Genomic DNA, 22,184 nt, shown 5'->3' on the forward strand with positions numbered 1-22,184 from the left:
GGGCGCGCAGCCTGTCTCCAGCGCTGCTGCCCGCCGGGGACCGGCGGGGCCCGCCCCCTCACCCCGCCCCGCCCCGCCCCGCCCCGCTCCGCTCTGCCCCACCCCGCCCCGCCGGCCCAGGGCGCAGGCGCCGCCCCCTCCCCCCCCGGCCGCCGCGCCTGCGCAAAGGGACGCGGCCTGCCTGCCGGTCGCGCCGCGTTAGCTGCTGGGCCGCGTTGCTGGAGGCTGCGGGCCGGGCCGGGCCCGCCACACGGGTGAGTGAGGGTCGGCGTCGGCGGCCGCCGCCTCGTGTCCCCAGAGGGCCCTCGTGGAGCGCCCTCGGCGCCGCCCCAACGGGCCTCCCCGCCGGCCGCTGCCCGGGTCTGCCGGTGGGGAAGCGGGGCCCCCGCGCAGCGGTACGTCCCCGCCCTCGCCTGCCGGGCGGCTGCGGTGCCGGACCGGGGGGCCGGTGCCGGGGCGTGTGCCCGAGGGGAGCCCCGCTGGGGCGGGCTGGGCTGGGCCGGGCCGGCGTGGGGTCCTCCGGGGCGCTGGGGCAGGGCTGGGGGGCACGGCGGGGTTAGCCTTCGCCAGGGGACGGCTGGAGAGAGGGACCCCTGACAGCGGGGCAGGGTGGCCGACCGTGAGGTGTCAGGGATCCAGCAGCAACGAGAAGCGTGGCGTTATTTATTTTCTTAAATTTCGTATATTTTTATATCCCTGGGCGCCTCTAGGCGGGGTGAGGGGTGTGCTGGCGTAGGGCTGCGGTGGGGCGCCCTGGGGATGCCGGAGGGCCTTACGGGCCTTGCGAAGGCTTTTCCTTGTTTGCAGGGCAAGGATGAGTCTGTTTGGATCAACATCAGGCTTTGGGACAGGAGGGACTGGCATGTTTGGCAGTACAACTGCAGATAACCACAATCCAATGAAGGTATGTGTGTTATACCCCTGTGGGGACACTGTTCTGTGCTTTCATGTGTCACAGTAGTCCCTACTGACTCGCCCTATAGAAGCAATAGCATCTCGGTGCACAGTTTTCACATGTGTTTTCAATTTTTTTTTTCTTTTGTTCTTTATAGGATATTGAAGTAACATCTCCACCTGATGACAGCATATCTTGTTTAGCATTTAGTCCGCCAACGTTGCCGGGTAATTTCCTCATTGCAGGATCATGGGCAAATGATGTAAGTACTTTCAATCAAACCTATGGATGAATAAAGTGGTACTGTTAATGACTCAACTGCAAAATGTGATCCTAAACACTTGTGCCAGGGCACCTGAAAATCTTCCTCATTGTAGAATGCAAAATTTGTGTCTGGTGCCAAGACACTAACTTTTGACATTGCTGAACTGCTTCAGCTGAGAAATTCATTTGTGATCTCCTGAGAAGTTATTCCCCTGTGTGTTTCAAGCTTCAGCTCAGTATATATAGTCAGTGTTTTCCCTGTTAGTTTTTTGAGTTTGAATTTTCTTTTTCCTACTTGTTTGGGTTTTAGCTTCATTTTCTTATACAGTTAGGCTAACATAGTTATGTTTTGTCCGGTATAAGAACCATTAACACGATGGTAAATCATCCAGTTTGACAGTGAAATCTCAGAAAGGTTAAGATTCTAACCTTATTGAAGCTTGTTTGGATTGAAGGGTGAGATTCCAACTGGCACAAACAGGGAGGGAAGACAAACACAGGTGCTTTTTTTTAACTGTTCTGCTTGGTCTGTTGGCTGGAAGCCTGCAGCAGGTAGCTCCTTCCTAGCTGATGGTTAAGGGTTCTCCAGGAGAGCACTGGGAGGTGTTATGTACTCTTGAGGTGGAATTGAAGTTGTGGGGTTGCGTTGGGGCTGTACAGATAAAAGGAACATAATCAGAGAAAATAAGGTTTCACTAGTTCTGAAAAAAGCTTGGCGTTTATAATCATACTTTTCACTGGATAAACTAAGTCTGGGATCTTCAAGAAGTCTTTTTAAATTCTTGGTGTTAATATGTCTGTATGCGCTCCTCCTGTTACAGGTTCGCTGCTGGGAAGTTCAGGATAATGGACAGACAATTCCAAAGGCTCAGCAGATGCATACAGGGCCTGTTCTAGATGGCTGCTGGAGTGATGTATGTTCCAATTTAAAAATAAACAATTTTTACCAAAACTCTAAATAAATTGGCATGTGGTTTCCAGACAGACATGAATGCCACAGGTAGATGCAGCCCATGATTATTGTATAGACTTAAATGTGTGCTTAGTATGTCCTAATAGAATAGACTAATGTGGGTGTAAGAAGAGTAAAAGCAAGTTTAAAGTAAGAATGTCTCTTAAAGCTAGGCAATAGCTAGCAGTTTTCTCTTTTACAACAGTCATAAATGAATTTCTATTTTTATGTTTCTTCTTTGTCTTGCAATCTCTGTATATATTACATTAAATTTATGCTATTACTAGAAGAGAATAAGACTTGACAGTTTTCTAATACATAATATATGATAGAGCTGTTTAATCTCTTGGCCTTACTCGTCATTTTTAGGATGGGAGTAAAGTATTTACTGCTTCCTGCGATAAAACTGCAAAAATGTGGGATCTCAACAGTAATCAAGCTATTCAGATCGCACAAGTAAGTAAGCAAGCCCCAAGCCATTAGGTGGTGGGGTTTTTTTCTTTTCTGTTTTTATTAAAAGCTATCCTTATTAGCAAATCAAGCTAATGTTTAGTGCTTCTAAAGTAGATACTGCTGTATGGAGAAGAGGTTGTAGCGCACTTCTTATATTTTTGAGGTAATGAAGTTCACATGAATAGGGAGACCTGCAATCAGTGATTTGAATAACCTGTGCAGCTGTTTCCTCTCTTTTACTTGAGAGTTTTTTTGCCATTGCTGCAGTGATCTCACTAAGTCACCCTGCTGCATTATAGGGGAAAAAAAGTTTAATTTGCTTTCAGAAATGCCAGCTTTCTGCTGCAGCAGTAACAGGGATTGTGATTTACCTTCTCAATTTAGTAGTTAATGTCTGTTCATAGAATGTGTAGTTATGGTGGCTAAAAGGAGTAACCAGTTGTATAATTTAAAAAGTTAGTCCTTTTAATGATTACTTCTGGTATCTTATTTGAGGTGATAAAATTCAGATTCTCGGCCTTGATTTTAAAATTTTGTTGGTGCAGTTAACATAGGCCTTACTTCTGTAGCTGTTGTCAGAAGCTGGGGTTTTTTATTAGTTTAATACAGTACGTAATTTATTACAAAGTGTTGATTTTTAGCATGATAGATAATATCCTTTATAAATGAATAGAAAGTGCTGATGTTTGTAATTTTTATTTCTGCTGTGACAATCTTCCATATGTAGGGTGACTTGGTTGTAGCTCTTCATTTGTTGTGGTTTAACCCCAGCCAGAAACTAAATACCAGGCAGCAGCTCGCTCATTTCCTCCTCCACTCCAGTGGGATGGGGAGGAGAATTGGAAAGGAATATAAAACTCAAGGGTTGTGATAAGAACAATTTAATAATAGGAGGAAAAAACCAAACCAATAATAATAATAACTATAATTAATAAGAGGGAGAAGGGGAGAGGAAGGAAATCCAAAGGGAAGGGAGAAAAGAAAATAGGCAATGCACAGTACAGTTGTTCACCACCTGCTGACTGATGCCCAGCCAGTCCCTGAGCAGCAATCAACCATGACATCCCATGGTATGGAATACCCCTTTGGCTAGTTGGGGTCAGCTGTCCTGGCTGTGTCACCTCCCAGTTTCTTGTGCCCCTCCAGCCTTCTTGCTGACAAGGCCTGAGAAACTGAAAAGCCTTTCCAGTTAAACTTAATGTAAACACTGCTTAGCAACAGCTAAAAACATCAGTGTGTTATCAGCATTGTTCTCACACCAAATCCAAAACACAGCACTGCACCAGCTACTACGAAGAAAATTAACTCTATCCTAGGTGAAAGCAGGATGTCGTGTTGGAACCTTTGGTTTTTTAATGTGGGTGATTTTACAGCACGCAACAACACAGAAAGGTCGTGACCAACTGTTATCCTAACTGCTGTAACTGAAATAACGAATCACTCTTATTGGATGGATGAAAAGTATAAATACATACCAAAAGTATGAGGAGCATAAAGAAGGAATGTGGACTGTTAGTAAATGTATGTGTGTTTGTCTTTTTTTTTAATTCAGCATGATGCTCCTGTGAAGACTATCCATTGGATTAAAGCACCAAATTATAGTTGTGTGATGACAGGAAGCTGGGATAAAACTTTGAAGGTATGAGTTTTACCTGAACAAATGGACACAAAGCATGCTAGTAATTGGTGTATGTAAATATTTGTGAAGTGAAAATACTTTATTGACACTAATACAAACCAGATTACTGAAATAGCCTCACTTCACAGAGAGTTGTGGTATTCTGACTACAGACAAGAAAGAAACAACTTGGTACCAACTGCATTGTTTTTACTAAAGCAATTTAAATGATGTATCGTCAACTCCAAGCATTAGTTCATTTTTCTGTTTCCACCAGTTCTGGGATACCCGTTCACCAACACCTATGATGACGTTGCAGCTCCCTGAAAGATGTTACTGTGCAGATGTGGTAAGTCATGATTTACAGTACACTAGTGTCAGCTAGATGACTGGGTGTGTGAATGAACTGGGAGTCCCTTAAGCTTCAGTAGGTTAATACTAAATACTGACTGTTAGTATTTGATCTCTGTGATTTTAGCAGTAAAACATACACCGATCTTCTCGATCAGGCTCTGGAAGATGGGTATTTCCATCAGAGAAAACACGCTTAGTATCCTTTTAATGTCACAAAACCAAATCAGCACTAGGACTGACCTACCCTTATTTCTGGATGAGTTTTTATACTACTGTTGTGATTGACATTGGAAGAGTCACCTAATAATTAGAAGATTTTTGGTATGTTTAGTTTCTGAATGGTAGGGAAAAACAGATTGTTTGAAGGTATGTCTAGAAGTGAGCTCTTTTCCCCTTCCCCTTTTCTCTTTTCTCTTCTTCCCCTTTGCCTCCTTCCCCTCCCACCAGAAAACAGTCTAATTTCTTTAACTTCTTCAGGCATTTCTGTAAAATAATAAATAGAATTCTGCATCATGCAATTAACACAAGTGTGTCTCTTCCAAACTATTTTACAACCTTATCCAGGTTCATCCTATGGCTGCTGTGGCCACTGCAGAAAGGGGTTTGATAGTTTATCAGTTAGAGAACCAACCTTCTGAATTTAGAAGAATAGAATCTCCTCTTAAACACCAGGTAAATTGTAATACGCTTGTAATAAATATTTATACAGATTGTTGAAATTCTGGCCTTGCCATTGTTTTTTGTGAAAGCAAGCTGTGTTTCAAAACCAGGTTATCTTAGTGTGGCACATGTCCTGGATAGCCATTGACCTGTTACTGATTTTCGCAAGGTTTTAGAAATGTAAATACTGCGGCCCAAATTCTTAACAGAATGTGACCTATCTCTTGACCTTGTTTGTGGTTTTGCTTTACTTGCATTGATATATGTGATGTTTTGTGTCCCCATGGAAAACAGATACCATTCAGATAATCTGGCCTTCAAGACTCTTGTCTAAAGTCCTATCTTTTTCAAATTTAGCATCGCTGTGTTGCTATTTTTAAAGACAAAGTGAACAAACCTACTGGATTTGCCCTTGGAAGTATTGAAGGAAGAGTAGCTATTCATTATATCAACCCCCCAAATCCGTAAGTATCATTTAATAAAACATCCTTTCTTTATTGCTCGGTTTACAATGAGGAAAGTAAAAAGACCTTTTTCATTATTATTATTGTTATTTCCCCCCCCAGTGCAAAAGATAATTTCACTTTTAAATGTCATCGCTCCAATGGAACAAACACATCAGCACCTCAGGATATCTATGCTGTAAGTATTCAGCATACACCACTGTATCATGCAGGGCAGTATACACTCTTGATGTAAAATTGGCTATGAATTGTTCGTTCTCCTTGATGCTTTATCTTGCCTAAAGTTACCTTAGACATGTGTTTCAAGACTAGTCATACTTTAAGAGGAAAGACAAATTGTTTTACTTTCCTCAACAAGCACCAGATCAGCCATTCATTAAATCATCTTGGTGGAGATGACACTTGTTAATTTTGCTGATATTGAAACAATACTTAATATATTTGTGTAGTGGGGTTATGCATTGAATTTTTAGGTGCTACAAAAAAGATGATGCTTTCCTTGCTGCTTCTGTGGTTTTTGTTCAGTTGGTTTTCTTCCTCCGAGAGCATATCTGAAAATATTTAAAAAAAATAAGAACTCTTACTTGGAAAAAAAAAAATCTCTCCTGTGTGTTTACTCTCTAAGGATTCAGCACATCTGTTAGTGTTCCGATCATCTGTTCATATGTGTGGTGTTTTACACTGTGTTTTTTATGGTTCTGCAGGTGAATGGTATCGCTTTTCATCCTGTCCATGGTACTCTTGCAACAGTAGGATCTGATGGTAGATTCAGCTTTTGGGATAAAGATGCACGGACGAAGCTAAAAACATCAGAACAACTTGACCAGCCAATATCTGCTTGTTGTTTCAACCATAATGGCAATATATTTGCATATGCTTCCAGTTATGATTGGTCAAAGGTAAGAAAGAAAGGGTTAGATTCATATTCATACTAGCAATCAACAGCTAAGACTCCTTTTCCTATGAGGATTTCACTGTTCTTTATAAATAATAGCTGAACCTTTCTGATCTCACAAAATTTACAATGATCATTTTAGGCATCTGGTGAAATTTAACACTGAAGCAAGCGCATTCTTTGGTTTTTAGCTTCAGTTGGATAAGATTGCTAAACAATGCTATTATACAAATGTGGATGAGTAAAATGTCAATGACTTGATTTGGGAATTATTTTAGTTGCTGACCCACATTCTGCTGTGGGGAGTGTCATGGGGCAATGGGGCACCCTAACAGGTTCTCACACATCTCTTTGAAATGCACATCTCTGCTTCTTGTGCAGACTCTTAACTTAAAAGAGCACTGTGACTGTGGATATAAACACTTTAAACCAGTGCTTGAATTCCCTGGACTAAATTTCCAGTGCCACTCAGTGTAGCTTGCTGGTGGCGCTTATTTATGTATTTCTCTTCCAGCCTTGACTCAACAATAAATCATAGATGCAAGAGAATCACAGCAACCCATAATAGGTGGAAAATTAATTCTACTTAATAGTTTAAGTAGGGGAGTAGCAAAGTTTAAATGTAACAGATTTTAATGGAATGGCAACTTCCATGAAAAGTATTGCTTTCCTCTTAACTAGTGCTTTTAAATTTGAGGATAATCATCCTTGTGTTTTTGACTGAAATGAATGCAGAAATCGCACAGATCAACTTGACTGCATGCCACAAATAGAGCAAAATTTTCATTTACTGCGTTGTATCTGGTCTTCTGAACGTTGCCTGAAGTATGGTAACTTTGTTAGGAGCTAGGGCAGATGAATTCTGCTGTTCTAAATGCTTGGGTAGACTGCAATGGTAGATATGTACTGAGGTATCTTTCAGATCTGTAAACCAATACTAAGTAGTAAAACCAGTAGGTACTAAGTACTACCGTTCTAGAACCATTTCTGTCAAGTAGAGATAGTAATTTTTAAGTTGTGTGTTGAACTTTAATAGCTTTATTACTGTTTATTCTCCTCGATTTGAAAACTCTGTGTATTGAGTTGGTAATGTGTATGCAAATAATGTCAACATGCAAAATAGTATATTTGCATCTGCAGCTGGGAAACAGATATTTTTGCAGTTGCCTGTGGAACTTTTGCACTTTGAAAAAATGTGACCCTATTTCATTTAAAAGATAGAAAATACTATGTGAAACTGGGTGGCCATTAAAGTTTTAGTTTCTTCCCTGCAAAAAATCATATTGAGCTCTTATGCTGCATCTGTGAAGTAGAGCTGAGGGGTATGTAGTTATTTTTTTATGAAAAGTCTTTTTTAGACTTTAAAAGTGGATAAATGTCCCTTAAATTTTACTTTATATGCACAGTTCTTGTAAATACTTGTTATAGTAAGCTGTTTCTATTCCACCAATGTTGTCCGATATCTGGTCTTAAAAACCTTAAGATTAAATCTTAATAAACCAAACTAAAGAAATTTTCATATTCTAATATTCTAAAGTAATGCTGCTATTTATTATTTGAAGAGAGTAAATACAGATGATTTTTCTTTTTAGGGTCATGAATTTTATAATCCACAAAAGAAAAACTACATTTTTCTGCGAAATGCGGCAGAGGAGTTAAAGCCTAGGAATAAGAAGTAGTGAGTATGAGCGTGACTTGCGTTACTCTACTGGTTTTCTGCCATTCTTGCCTCTAGTCCACTGCTCTTCTGCCATTTGTGCCCTGTTGCACCACGGTTCAGTCAACTTTGGATCGCTAACATTTAGCAGGAACTGTGAAAATTACATTTAATGTATTCTGATTTGCTGGAGAAGTTGTTCAAATTAGATACTCCGATGTGTATGAGAAAGAGGCAAGTATTCATGGCTTAACCACTTCTCTTCCACAGCAATAATGTAATTGCAGCAAAATCTAAATCTGGGTTAGCTATTCCTGCTTAGAAGTGCAACCATTTGTATCTACGAATTTATTTTATTAGTACTACATTAAAATATGTTAACTGTAATAGTTAAAAGTTGTATAAATATTGTATTTTTTTGTAAGTACTTGAAGAATTACAAGTAATTCTTCTCAAAGGAGGCTTGTTGTTACCTATTGTTCAGGGGTTCTTCCGTTGCTTTCTGTTTTTTAAAATGGAAGCATTGCCTGCTGTATGCCAGGAAGATACGCTTTGCAAATTGTTTCCCTCATTTTTTGGACAAATTAGGTCGGTATGTAAGTGGCCAACAGCAGTGACAGAAACTCGAGACAGAAGATGGGCACAGTGCAGATGTTACTTCATTTTTTTTCTTATGCTCCAGCAACAGACATGACTCTTGAGCCAATTGTACTCATGCTTATTCTAGTTCCAAGGAGAAATTGCCAGCTGTGCCAAGTGGTGTGGAGCTCAGTAACATGAGCAAACCATTAAAGGTTTTGCTTTCTTCATGACCAAACCAATGTGTGCAAAGCACTTGTGGCCTAAACTGCTTTAAACCTGATACCTTTTTAGAGTTAAAAGTCGGTTCTTTTACATCTCTCCTTAACAATTTTGTGTCCTTTAACGGGGGATTCTGGACTGAAGAAAAGTACTCATTTTTGTATTAAGTAGAAAATAGTGCTGGTGAGTTTCATCCTGATCAAAAATGCTGTGAAACAAAACAAGTGGGTCTTTCTGACTTGAATCTACCACTGTTTACTTTTAACTAGCCAGTTGTATACATGCCAAAGTTTTCTTTTTAGAAGTGAATGCTTACTATTCCTGTTTAACTATTGTTTGTTTGATAATTAATAATAATGGGGAGGGGCGCATGTATAGACATACCTGTCATATTGTACAAATTCTCTGTAAAACTGTATGTTGCAACACTTATGGTTATGGATTCATGCTGCATTTCAAATAAAATTTTTACTAAATGCTTTTTTTATATTCAAAAGTTCTGTTATAATAACATGGGCAAGGTGGTGTGATTCACTTCTAAAAGCAGCTTCTTGTCTTTCACTGTAATTTAGACACATTTTCTGCAAATAAAATACTTTTCACCCAGCTGCTTGAGCTGGAAATCTAATACATTTTCCAGTTGCTATTTCATTATAAATTATTCCTGTGGTTTTGTGTCAAAGAATTAAGAGGACTACTGTGAAAGGCCTTTTGTTGAATCAATTTCCTTGCTATGAACACCTGAAAATTTTGTCTTCAGTATAAATGAATCATATAGTCTTCAAACTCTCTATAGCCTACTGGTCCTTTAACTTAAGACTCTCTTCTCTTTATGGTGTTCCATCATTTTTTGCTGCGTGCATATTTCTTGTCTGGTATGGTTGTATAGCTGAGGAAGGTCTGTGACTGTTGGCATTGTTTTGGGATGCTCTTTTCTGGGGTTTATTTCTCAAGATACTTGGGTTTTTTTCCTTACTTCCATGTTTTACATGGGTTTAGATTGCACGTTTGTGGACTATGTGTTTTCTTTAAGATAGGAAAGAATTTCCAGCAGCTACATCAATAGCTGGTCATTCGCCTAAACATTGCTTTTGGTTTTGGTTTTTTTTTTTTTTTTGAAGGTTGTTATTGCTATGTAGTAATCTTTGGTAGTTAGTGCATTTTTCTAGGCTTCTTGGTCAAATGAATGCCAACAGGCAATTGCAGGCTCAGGATTACAATTTTATTATTTTTTTGGTCACCAGTGATCACATCCATTTAATCTCCTCTGTGCAGAACTCCCACTGGTGTATCATCTGTTTCTTGTTTAAAAAAAAATACTTTTTTTTTTTGTTTAAATACTTAAGGTGAATGAGTGATGAGAAAACGGATTCACTCTAGTTCAGCAGGTGTGTTTCCACTGGATCTAATGGAGTTGCACCTACTTAAGCAGATACAGAGTTTTTGTTCAAAACACATTTTCGTTATGAGAAGCCAGCACTGTCTTTAAGTCTCCCTGCTTTGGTAATACAGTTCTGTAATAATATGCTGAGTACTTGTTCTCCTATTCGAATCTATTTCTTTTTGTCTGTTGGTGAGGTTTCAGAATCATGTAGTCATCACGCTAATTGTTCAGACTAGTCTTAGAAGGGCATATTTTCCTTTACGTTGCTGTGCATATTAGGTATATTCAATGGGGAGGACAGAGAACTTCGATTTTTTTTTTTTTTAATCCCCGCCCCCCCCCCCCCCCCCCCCCCCCGGCCCGTTACCCAAGTTAAGAGAATGCTTTGGTAATTTACTCCTCCTTGGAATTATTGTGAGGTTCTGGTGTAAAGTACACACAGCTGTATCCCTTCAAGCATCAAACATGTAGTAAGAGCTTATTCACACACAAATAAGTGTTAGCGCATGTTCTGGAAATGTATCAACTTGCTATTCTGTGGCAGTTACCTGTCCAAAAAAATGTGAATGAAGAATGTAAGAGTCTAGTGTGCACCCAGAGATAATTGTAGGAATGTTAGATTTATAGAATAACTTCTTTTCATCAATTTTTTTGAAAACTTGCTGTCAATGTTTGTGTGTTATTGCAGAAAAATTATCTTCGGTAATAAGTAGCAACTCAGTTAAGCCTTCCGCCAAATGGATACATTTATAATAAACATTTTCAGATAAGCTATCTTAACCTTCCCCGTGCTAGCCTCATGTGTTGGTGGTCTTGAATGTTGGTTTAATGAAGTGTATTTCAGAAAATTAAGCAACTGACAGAAAGTTTGTGTGCTAAAGCCTTTCACAAATGAAAGCAAGCCGTGTTTGCACAATGGCAAGCAGGCAGAGTATCCCAGTTTACCATCTGTCAGATGAAATGCAATAGCTGAATGGGTGAGTACTCCAGCCTGGCTCCTAGGCTAGGAAAACGGGTTAGTTTGAGTCATTCTACACAGAAGTATGGATTTGGGATAGAGGTGGGGTTAGGTGGGAAACTTCAATAAAACTATTGCTTAGGCCTTCATTCATTAGGCATTCAGTTTAGATGTGATTAAATGCTGTTTACACATTGTCTGCAAAGGCAACTGCCCCCTATAAGGGTTTGTGTCAAACTGCTCTCAGAAGGTTTGTGCTGTCTGGCCTTTGAAACACTGGCAGCCACTTCTCGCTTGCTTTTCTGCTGTTGCTGTTTGCAGAGATGAACCAGGGCAAAAGGAAATGTTAAGGCTGATGCTGTTATGTTTTTACGTACCCAGACTGGCTAGCTACATGTCATTTGCAGCCTGGGGTAAGACTAACTGCTTTCAAAAGTTTTTGATGGAGGTTGACTCTGTAAAACGTTTTCCCTAGGCTGTTCAGCTCGCCTGCCGGGGGCGAGTCATCCTCTAGCGCTGCCACACAAAATAACGAATGGAACCAAGTCAGAATAAACCCCATTCCCTAATACAATGTTCAACGCTGGCGGGTGCAGCATGCGCAGAAGGCTTTGGAAGTGCATTTCAAGCTGTTATGTAGATCTCCTGCCGTGCCAGGAGATGGCAGGCATTGATGGCTCCTTAAGCGCTGCTGTAGCACAGCGCAGTCCCTGGCCGTATGGAGCTGTCCCAAAATCCGCAGAGAATGGAGGAAGATAACATGCAAAGTGGAAATACTTTTTAATTTGAGTTTTACAGGCGTGTAAATGATGCCTATCCATAAATACAAACCTTTTTATAACAAACGGAGAGATGCTCTTTTAGCTGCTCAGAGACACCTCTGCCCGGCTGCCTGAGTTTTGGGGACCCAGGTAGCCTTAAAGGTGTCGGTAGCATGTTGGGGGACCAGACATTTAAGGAGTTTAGAATGCGGTGAGGGTGGAGCTGAGTGCGTTAGCATATGAGCTGGACTGTTGGTTACTAGTGTTCTAATTAACTTCCTGTTTTGAGAAAAATCTTAATAATTTAGCTGGGTTTCTCCTATCATAGGAGACTGTAGGTTTAAAACTGGTGAGCAGCTCTAGGGTTTTTTTTTTCCTAAACTCGATTTCTTGAAGGCAGAAAGAAAAAAAGCCAATAAAAATACTTCACTAAGAACCAGACAGGTAAGCTCAGTGATAAGCTCTTAAAATGAAGGGCTCTTTTTTTTTTTTTTTAAATTTTATTTTTTATTTTCAAAAATTTTGAAATGTCATCTCTTTTTCTATTTTCATTTTCAAAGCTGAGAAATGCACAAGATAATGAGAGGAAGAAATATTCTTGAATTACAAGATTTGAATATTTTTTTAAATTGCTTATTTAGCCTATGTAGCTATTTTTTCCCTGGGCCATGTGTGCCCAGTAGCCCTGTTCCTGACCTTAGCATAACTAACGCCATTTTATAAGGCAAGTAACCATTCTTTATGACCGAGTGTGTCATGTATCTGTTCCCTTTCCTTATCAGGCCCTGAAGGTCCTGTGAACCAAGCAGACAAACCAAATGGATTTCTTCTTCCCCTGCTGGCTGGCCTCAAGGCTCCTGGCCACCTTCCTTGCTAGCCTTGAAGGTCGCAGATGCCTGGCCAGCCTGGTGTTGGTGACCCCATCGCTGAGCAGGGAAGCGCAGCAGCACACAGCGCTGTCTGTAAAATCAGGCAGTTGCAAGTCCTACCTGGGCACCTTGGACCCAAACTGCTGCTGCTGGACAGTGAGACCCTGTGGCCATGGATGCTTCCACCATCATCTGCTTCCTCCAAGGCTGAGTAACTTGTATTCTTTTATATGAACTTTGAATCTAGATTGTTATATTCGTACAGCAAACCACATATTAAGATCTGACCCAATCTGCAGATGGCCCAGGTGATAAGAAACTACAAGGTAAGTTGTATTATAAATTCTGTATTATGCTACTTATAGGCTGTACTATATTGACTCTACTTGTAGAAATCCTGTGCCATTCCAACAATGAATTCTGTGCTACACTAATCGTAGTATCCCATTAAGAAAATAAAGCTTTAACTGTAACTATGATGTAGTGCCATCATCATTCCAGCAAGGCTGCCTAAAAAAACCTGTCTGTCCCCTTTGTGACAGGAGTAATTTGAAAGAACACCCCCCCCACCCCCCCCCACCCCCAGTAATATTTGTATTGACAGAGCGTTGTCTGAACACCTCAGGCTGTGAGCTGGAGCTGCTAGAACCGTGTATTTCATCCTACAGCTCACATTCAAACAGCTGAAAGCCATCTGTTCTTATCTCCAGTTAAGCTTAGATTTATGTAAGGGCAGTACGGAGACCATCCTACTGCTCCGAGCAATAGGACAACCATTTTAAATGTGGAAGTTGCTACCACTCTTCCCTTGCCAGGTCAGAATAAACGAAGCACGGCGGCTGGCTGGCTGTGATGGCTTCAGCAGGCAGATGCTCGTGCTCTCATTGTGCAGTATGATCTGCGTACACATGGAGTAGCCCGTGCTCCCAAGAACCTGCAGCAGGAAAGGAGCTCCTGAGAATACAGCTGCTGGAGTGGCACTCTGGGGTACCACAGCTACAAGTGTTATGAATCCGAAGGTGCCCTGGGCAGGTGCCGCTGGACGCAGCAGCAGGGGCTGGAGTCAGGCTGGCAGACAGCTACTGCAGTTTGGTCAGCCTCGTTCCCCAAATGCAAAGCAAGCCTTGTACCTGCTGCTGAAACGGGGCCAGTGCTACACTGGGGAAAAGGAATTTGTGCTGTTTAAGACTTGCTTGTAAGGTAACATGAGACAGAGGCAGTATCACAAGGGGGGGCGTGTGCCTCGGGAGCACTTGTGCATTGACAGAGCAATTCCCAATGTTTGTGTTGCATCAGTTCTGCAAATACTTATTACAGTGCATAAGACACAATACCCGTCAACGTTAGCTTTGTAAAGAGAGACCGTTTTCTTCTGTTGACTAATTATCCACCGAATATATTCAGTTTGAAGAGACACTTCAATAATTTAGCAGGCATGTGCCAGGTAATATAGGAGCTTTTGTCTTACGAGTGGCATAGATCTTCAATCATGTGTAACTCAATCTCTGGCTTTATGTATTCAAGGAAGTGTTTCGTATAGCTCCTGTATCAAGTGCCACTGAAAAGCAGGCCTAGATAAAAGATTAAGGTAATGCTCTTAACTGTGAATAGGGCAAGTTTACCCCTTAATGTCCAGTATATCTTTTGCAGGCAATACAGCTTTATACATATGAAATGTATATGCTGAGATCTGATGATGAGTTTGTTGTAATAACAGAAAAATGCTGGAAACTGCACGTTAAATACCCAGGTCGGTTAAGTCTCCTTATGTTATGGTGTATGAACCAATGCTTTGTAGTTTGAAACTGAATGCTTTCTGTCATTAACGTTTCTTAAATGCAGATCGTTAGTGCTGCACAATTTTGGTTTGCTGGACCAGATGAGGACAATGGTAACGTTCAGTTCCTGGGAACACTATAAGGCAAAACTCAAGTAATGGGTTTTCTTCAAACCCTCCCAAGGTACCTAATCACAATTGTGCCATCTCCCAGAAAGTTGTGAGTTCAAATGTCCTTTTCCTGAGCCACTGTCAACTCTGTAAAGTGCAGAGATAATGCAGTAGCTCAAACTACTCTCAAATGACTAAAACCGGAGTTAAAATACAATCTTTTTTTTTCTTTGGAAGGACAGCTGTCTGCCATGCTCCAGCTGTCCACCATGCTCCTGCTGTAACAGAGTGGGATTTATAAGAGCTCAAAAGGACGGATATCACTTACTGACAGGTAATTGCTTTCTGCAGGTATCTGACTCTTTTCCTTGGAGATTTTTTTCTACATAATGTTCATTCATAGTCTGAAGCAGCAGGGTTGCAGACAGTAATTGGTTATTTATGCATTAATGTTTAATTTATGGAACAGTACCTATACATTTGTAAAGAACCACTTTCACATCTGTTGAATGTTGTCAGACCAAACATTAGTATGTAGCATTTCAGAAACACATTCACTGGACTGAAACGAGTTTTCACAAAAACACAAAAATATGGAAGGTGTGTATTAAAAGAGAATAGCTCAGCAAAACCTTTTCATTGAACACTTCTCCTATTGAGCTTTTCTTCAACCGTTGGCAATTCAAGCCATTCTGTAACGCTGCCCTATGTCTTTCACAATAGCTTAGGTCATCCAGTCCATCATCTGAGCACCTTTCTTTGGCAGTCCTGCCAGCAGCAGTGGGGAAATGAAAAAGAAGGTGATTGAACTTTCCTAACTATTCTGAACATGGCTTGGCCCAAGGAAAGGTTCCCCAGTAGTAACTTGCCTATCACGGAGTCATCTGAGAACCTACTTGCTACCACCTGGCTCTGACTAGGCCTCCTTATCTCCATGAACAGTGCTGCCAAAGCTGCCCTTTGGTAAGGAAACTTCAGAAAAGCTGGGTTTTCTTCTTGTTGGCTGATGAAAATGTTCTTTGAGGCTGGTCTCCTTTAGCACCCCCAGGCTGGCAAAAGGAAAAGCATACTCCAGGAAAGAGGATGGATTTCCTGATTTAGTACCAATCTATAGGCTTCATCCATAAGCTTGACTTGACTTTAAAAATACAGATCAACTGACCTATCGACCTTCTTGTCTTTCTGAGAATGTATGTAATGCCTACCCTCTTTATTGTCTTATGCTCTTCTCTATGTGCTTGCCCACTAACTGAGAGCACAATGTAGTGGCTGGGCTGTGATTTAGGAGGGAATGGCCTGCCTTCGTTTCAGTTGTCACATTCAGCTGATGTCATTGTCCTCCTGTGATGGTGAGGACATCATATTGCTGGCAATTGCCTGTTGAACTGTTGATGGCTTTTCCTCATCAGCGATGGCTGCGATGCTCCAGCCGGCTGCTGTGGGTGTTGTACTATAAGGGGCTGGATGGCATCACCCGAGTGAGATTTGACCCTTGTGGCCTGCGACTGTGCTGCCCTGTGGCAGTGCGGTGACGGGGATTTTTGTAAAAGGCACATTTCAGGCCTTTTGGGAAGTAGAAACCAGAATCATTCTGCCCAGACTGCTGTCCAGGTAACTGTGTTTTTCATTTTAAATACCTTTGCAGGCTCCATGGATATAGCTTTTGTTTCCAGTGCTGATATGTTGTTTTGATGTCTTGACAGCTCAATTGTGTTCATATCCTGTTCAGAGCCCCTGCAACGGATCTTTGCTGCCTTGTGTTTGAATAGAGTAGACATGGCAACTAGAAGGCTCTAAGAGTTTCTAACTAAACCTGTAAAGAAGTTTAATTACATACCATGCCTATCTTTTTTTTTTTTTTTTGTGTGTGTGTGTGTGTATGGTATTCTCACTTGGCCAGGTTCATTGTGGGTGTTAAATACCTTCTAAAAGTATGAGAAAGTGGAAGAGTGATATCAGAGTAGATGTAGATGGATTATTTATCTTATTGGATGTGACAAGGCAGAAGAGTCTGTATTAGTAAAGTGTGAAATACAGCAACCTGGAGAAGAGAACAGCACTAGATTAAGGAGGCGATCCAGATGGGTGACACCTGGCTGTGCTCACTATGGGAAGTTGGATAGAAAGGGCCCACCTGAGGTCTGATCCAGTGCTGTTGATGTGTTCCAGCTCTGAATTCACTTTTCTTCAGCTGTTAAGAATGTCTGTTATGCCCATACAACTGTGTTGTCTGTCCTAGAGCTGAGACATCTTGTTCAACATTCTGTGTCCTGACTACTCCCTGGTTGGAGTGGGTGGGCAGTTCCTGCTTGGTTTGTGCTACCAGCGTTAGGTGTAATCCCATGAAAAGGTCCTGGGTGTGGAAAAGGGATGTGGCCCTGGCAGCTTTGGCAGAGATTGTTAGGAACTTTCTGGAATTTTCTTTTCCCTTTTTTTTTGATCAGAAAATACCACTTAGTTTTAATGTAATGGCTCAACAAATATTTGAAAAAAAATATTATTAATACTGTTTCAAAATACCTGAAAATTTCTGCTTCCTTCCCTTAAAGAATACAAAATGATTCATTCCTCATTTTAAAATGCAGTTTATGTTTTTTCAAAACACTAACAAAAGTAGGAAGTTACAAATAATATTTTCCCAAAGTACAACATAAAATTGAAATAGTGAAAACATTTGTTGAACTATTTTGAGATGCAAGATTTGCATTTGACTCAAATGGAATGTGTTTTCTAAATGAACTTTTTCAGGGAGGAAAACCCTTTTGTCTGATAATTAAATCCCAGCCTGAGAGAGGTGGGACAATACTTCCATTAGAGCAAGACAGAATTTCTGTGCAGAAATTGAGGAGAGGAACAGTATCTGTATTGGAGGTTGTGTTCAGGAGACGATGACTAGTGGGTTTGTGTCTTTGTCTTTCCCTCCCTTCTCCCCATGCTCTGCTCAGCCTTTCAGATTTGGGATACCTGACCCTGTCCCTGAAGAGGTTCTTCCTCCATGGCATTGCCAAGGTAAATTTGAGGAAATGGGCAGTATTTTGTCCTATGTATTCAATGTTTTTCTGACATCGCCTAGTGCTGTCAGTAGCAGGAAAACGTTTGCTGGATCCCTCTTTCTCTTACAGCTTCTGTTCACCATTATTTACTACCGATGGAGGAGCTGTGGATATCTGGATAGAAACTTCTGGTCCAGAAACCAACATGAGTCGTTTGCTTTGTCCTGTTCCTTTCCTGCCTTCTCCTACAAAGGAAAGAAGAAACTAAAGTAAGCTCGTGCAGGGTTTCATGGATTTGTTGCATGATTTAGTTGCAATATGAACATCACAGCACTTTTCATTAGTTTATTCACTAATAGGCCAAAAAGCGACTATCCCCAAGGTCGCAGGGAAGGCAAGGGTTACTATTGCTCTAGGCCAAGAGTTTACAATACTGATGATAACAAAACTATTTGGTATAGATGCCAACAATGCCAGAAAGCAAGTCACTATTCTAATCAAGGACAGTATTTTCACTGCTCAGAAAGCCAGCCCAGCTCTCTGCTGTCCAACCATGACAATCCCTGTTTGGCAGGCCCGACCAGATCTACAGCACCCTCGGTGCATTCTCATTCCAGCTCCCCACGCTTTGCCAGGACTGGGTAGTCTGTTTGCCTGGGACATTCACACACACAACTCCCAGGAGGCTACCGATGATAAACAGCGTGCTGCAGATCACGGAGGAGAAATTGCCCAAGAGCAGAGTAACCAGCGCCACTTTGCTGATACCAGCACCAATAAATGTAGGTTTGACTACTCCAGGTGTACTGCAGCACATGTGCACCACTAGCCCACTGAAGCACCCTTCCTTGCTGAGCCAGTCCTTGGTCCCAGACGGGTGGTTCGTTCTTCCCCTGTGACAGGCATGACAGACACAAGAGCATGTGGAAGAAGGGCCAAGCTACTGCGAGCAGCTGAGGCTCCAAGAAACTCAGGAAAGGGTGATGGTGGCGGTGTGAGCTGCAGGGAGTCTTCCTGCCACAACTCATCTGGTAGAGAGAAGCAAAGGAAGCTCTGACAGTGGCAGCACCCAGCAGTAGCAGTGGAAATCCATCCAGTGGACTTTGATTCCTAACATTACCTGTTGCTCCTGGGAAGTGCAGGGCCAGAGCAGCGGCAGGGAGAAACAGCAAGCTCTGGACACATACCATCCATAAAGAACAAAGCACAACGTTCCTGAATGTGGAAGTCCAGTCTTTGCTGATAGTTGCAGGTGTATGATCAATGTGATGGCACAGACTCTTGGTTTCATTGGCCATTATTCCTCTTATGCCTGTTTTTTATTTAGACTCCTATCCAAGGCTTACATTGCAGCTCTGCTTTCCTGCTGTGGCAAGACCCTCCAAGCAGCTATGAGCTCTGCAATTTCTCTCCCTAAACTCTGTTTAATTTTTAGGGAATCCTGTTAGCTGCTGCCGTGATTCAGTTTGTCCTTTGTCATGGTACAGACACACAACTTTCATTTTGCAAAGGGATGTCAAAGTGGGAAGGCAGGACAGTTTGGAAAAGTAGAACTAGTCTTTAGGACGTTTCTTTTCACCACTCTCTCCAAAACGTGTGTGTGTGTTCCAGCAGAGTCAGGTGTCCCATTTGTTGCTTCTGTCAATCCCAGATTTACCAATGTTCGTATCCATGTAACATCTTAGTATGTTATCGCAGGTTGCTTGCATCATTCAGATCATTCTGTGACCACTAGAGCTGATCGTCTGCTCCTGCGTAACTAGTGTAGCCAGCAAAGGAAATAGAGCTTACTCAGCATCCCCAGTACTGAAATACTTCAGAAGAGGAAATAGTCCTGTTGGAAGATTCCTACCAAAACAAAACTCTATTCAAAAAGCAGTCCTGATTAGGAACATCCTCTACTCGAGTATTTTGTTACAAGTGGCCCAAAGGGGAAGAATTTTTATGTTTTAATTCTTGTTGCAGCAGCAGCTCTGAGTTAAGCAATGCTCATGGTGTGTTCAGGGCATCAAAGCAGAAAATCTGAGACAAAGGGTCCAGATGCAGAATTTCCTGCTATAACCTAAACCAAATGCCACTGAATGCAGCGTCCCTCAAGATCTCCCAGCTACGCTACTGTTCACAGCCTAGCTGGTGGCCAGCATCCAGACTGAGCATTAGTAAAACTAACAAACCAAACAGTTCCCACAGTAAGTCCCTTGCTCTCCGGCTTACTTATTTAACTGCGGAGCTTCTAAGAGGGTTGTTTCATCTACTCTTGTTGCAATAACCAGTAAGTGGGTATCCATGACAAAACCAAAGGGCACCACCCTACAGCAACGAAGTCTTGGCTAAGCAGCAGCAGAAACTGAAAAAGGTCAGAGCTCCACAGTAGCCCTGCTCCATTTTAAAGATAAAAACCCATCGGTTTCATAGAATCATAAATTGTTTAGGTTGGAAAAGACCTTTAAGACCATTGAGTCCAACTGTTTCCTAAGAAGTGAGGGAGGGTCTTCAATGGCTTTCACGTCAGACCTGGGCTGTCTCAACAGAATTCTCCCAAAGACACCAGGGGAAGAAAGGGAAATGCTCAGACAAGTACACAAGGAGAGCACAACAGAACTTCACTGACATTCATTCTACCTCTGCCTCCCAAGGCAGAGACGAGGACAGAAAAGATGGCAGAGGGCAAGGAACAGGGCTAGCGCTGCTCCTCCAATGAATATGCTACTCTTTCCCCATCTCTCTGTCCTGTTCTTGTGTTCCCAGAGCTACAACTCTCTCTGCCATAACTTGTGTTTTTTCCTTTAGACAGGGACCGTTTCTACATGGTTCTGTACCTGGATGGTCTTGCAGTGCCACCTTCTCTAAGATTTTCAGTGGAAGCCAGGATGCTTGGCTTGGTGATCTGCAGCTGCTCCATTTCGTCTTGGATACTGCTGGTGAAGTCCACCAGAAGGAGCCTTTGTGTATCAGTTTTGCATAAGCCTCAAGGAATAGATTAACATGTAAGTAAAAAAGCCAGTGAGTTCTCTGAACTATGTTGAGTTATCATAAAATTAATCTTCCCAATCTGTATGAGGAAAGGATGCTCTGGATTTGCAATACAAATCCTATACATTAATATGGATGGTTGGACACCGCTGCTAGAGATGACTTTAATCCCAGCCATCTCATTGATTGACCAGTGTTTTATTTCTTAATAACTACAGAGAACTAAATACAGCCCTACAACAGCATGTATCGGATATGTGTTCCCCTTTTTGCTCGCAGTCTGCTTCAGATTTGTGTTAAGCATTGTGCAGCGTTCCCCAAGGCAGCTTCGTACCTTGAGATGCGCCTGTCTCTGCAGGAGCGCTCTTTGACCAGGGAAACTTGAAACATTCTCTTCTTGGGTACTCTCCTGTGATTTTACTACAATAAATGTATCAGCAAATCAGCTCTGTTGAACTCCTGCAGTTTTGATCTGATGGCTGGATTTAATCTGTCAGTGTTTTGGGGAGGATGACTGCTTATCAGAAGAATGAGGGGGAAAAAATGTCAAAAAATTTAAAAATCAGTTCCCATAAAGTTACCCTTACTTGCTCTCTCTTCTCTTCTCTTCTCTGCTGTGTTTGTGGTAACAGCTCATCAGACTCTGTGCTTGTAATATCTGTACCATGAGACTGCAAGAGAACTTCTGTTCCTCTAGGAAAGAACAGGAACTGGGATTCCTCCTCTGAGAGATGTGGGGCTCATGCCTGAAGAGGATGTATGTGATGTTTTTCTCCCCGGGACCAATGTAATCATCGAGAACTGAAATACTTCTGGTAGCTTTTGCGAACTCTGTGAGCCTTGCCTTCTTTGCAGAGGAGCCAGAGTCTATGTGGACGATTTGAACCTTTGCCATCATTTGGAGCAGAATGAAGCTCTGTAAAAGGACAGCGACTGAATGCCAACTGGGTTGTCATTAGCCCGGGCGGCCCAGGAAGCAGCTGATGTGCAGTTTGTGGTGGAAGTCATGCAGACACAAGGGGTATGACTCAGTGATGGAGAGGCCCCGGCCTCTGGCTGTATTCCAGACTGAAGGTGGATTCTGGGCTTGCTTTCGGGATGGACCAGGGACAGCTAGTGGCTGCACGCACGCACATGGCTGCATAAAGCACAAAGGCTCTGAGGATTCCCCTGTGGCCCTCCCTTTCGCAGAAGGCTGTTAATGTTGCAGCGATGTCTGGTGCTGCTGGCCCGGGTCCTCCTTTCTTCCACAGTAATCAATGGACGCATGTCCTGGTCTTGAAGTCTGGCACTTTAGGAATGAAAAGCTTAATGGCTTTCCTTGGCTTTTTTCCCCCCCTCTTCT

At 42.0% G+C, this 22,184-nt stretch overlaps 1 protein-coding gene and 1 long non-coding RNA gene across 2 annotated transcripts; both read left to right on the forward strand.

The window, feature by feature from the left end:
• Positions 1-150: 150 nt before the first annotated feature.
• Positions 151-9,494, forward strand: RAE1 (ribonucleic acid export 1). Its single transcript, XM_055722707.1, has 12 exons — positions 151-254; positions 808-904; positions 1,053-1,157; positions 1,981-2,073; positions 2,481-2,567; positions 4,117-4,203; positions 4,460-4,531; positions 5,101-5,208; positions 5,554-5,660; positions 5,763-5,838; positions 6,365-6,559; positions 8,148-9,494. Exons 2-12 carry the CDS (start codon positions 815-817, stop codon positions 8,232-8,234), a joined length of 1,107 nt encoding a protein of 368 aa, XP_055578682.1. The 5' UTR covers positions 151-254; positions 808-814; the 3' UTR covers positions 8,235-9,494.
• An 8,325-nt stretch (positions 9,495-17,819) lies between these two features.
• On the forward strand, positions 17,820-21,881 carry LOC114017468 (uncharacterized). Its single transcript, XR_003562535.2, has 4 exons — positions 17,820-17,882; positions 17,996-18,135; positions 20,657-20,853; positions 21,472-21,881. It is a non-coding gene; the product is annotated as an uncharacterized LOC114017468 (long non-coding RNA).
• Positions 21,882-22,184: the final 303 nt, after the last annotated feature.

Source organism: Falco cherrug, chromosome 10 (genome assembly GCF_023634085.1).
Source record: "Falco cherrug isolate bFalChe1 chromosome 10, bFalChe1.pri, whole genome shotgun sequence".
Lineage (NCBI taxonomy): Eukaryota > Metazoa > Chordata > Aves > Falconiformes > Falconidae > Falco > Falco cherrug.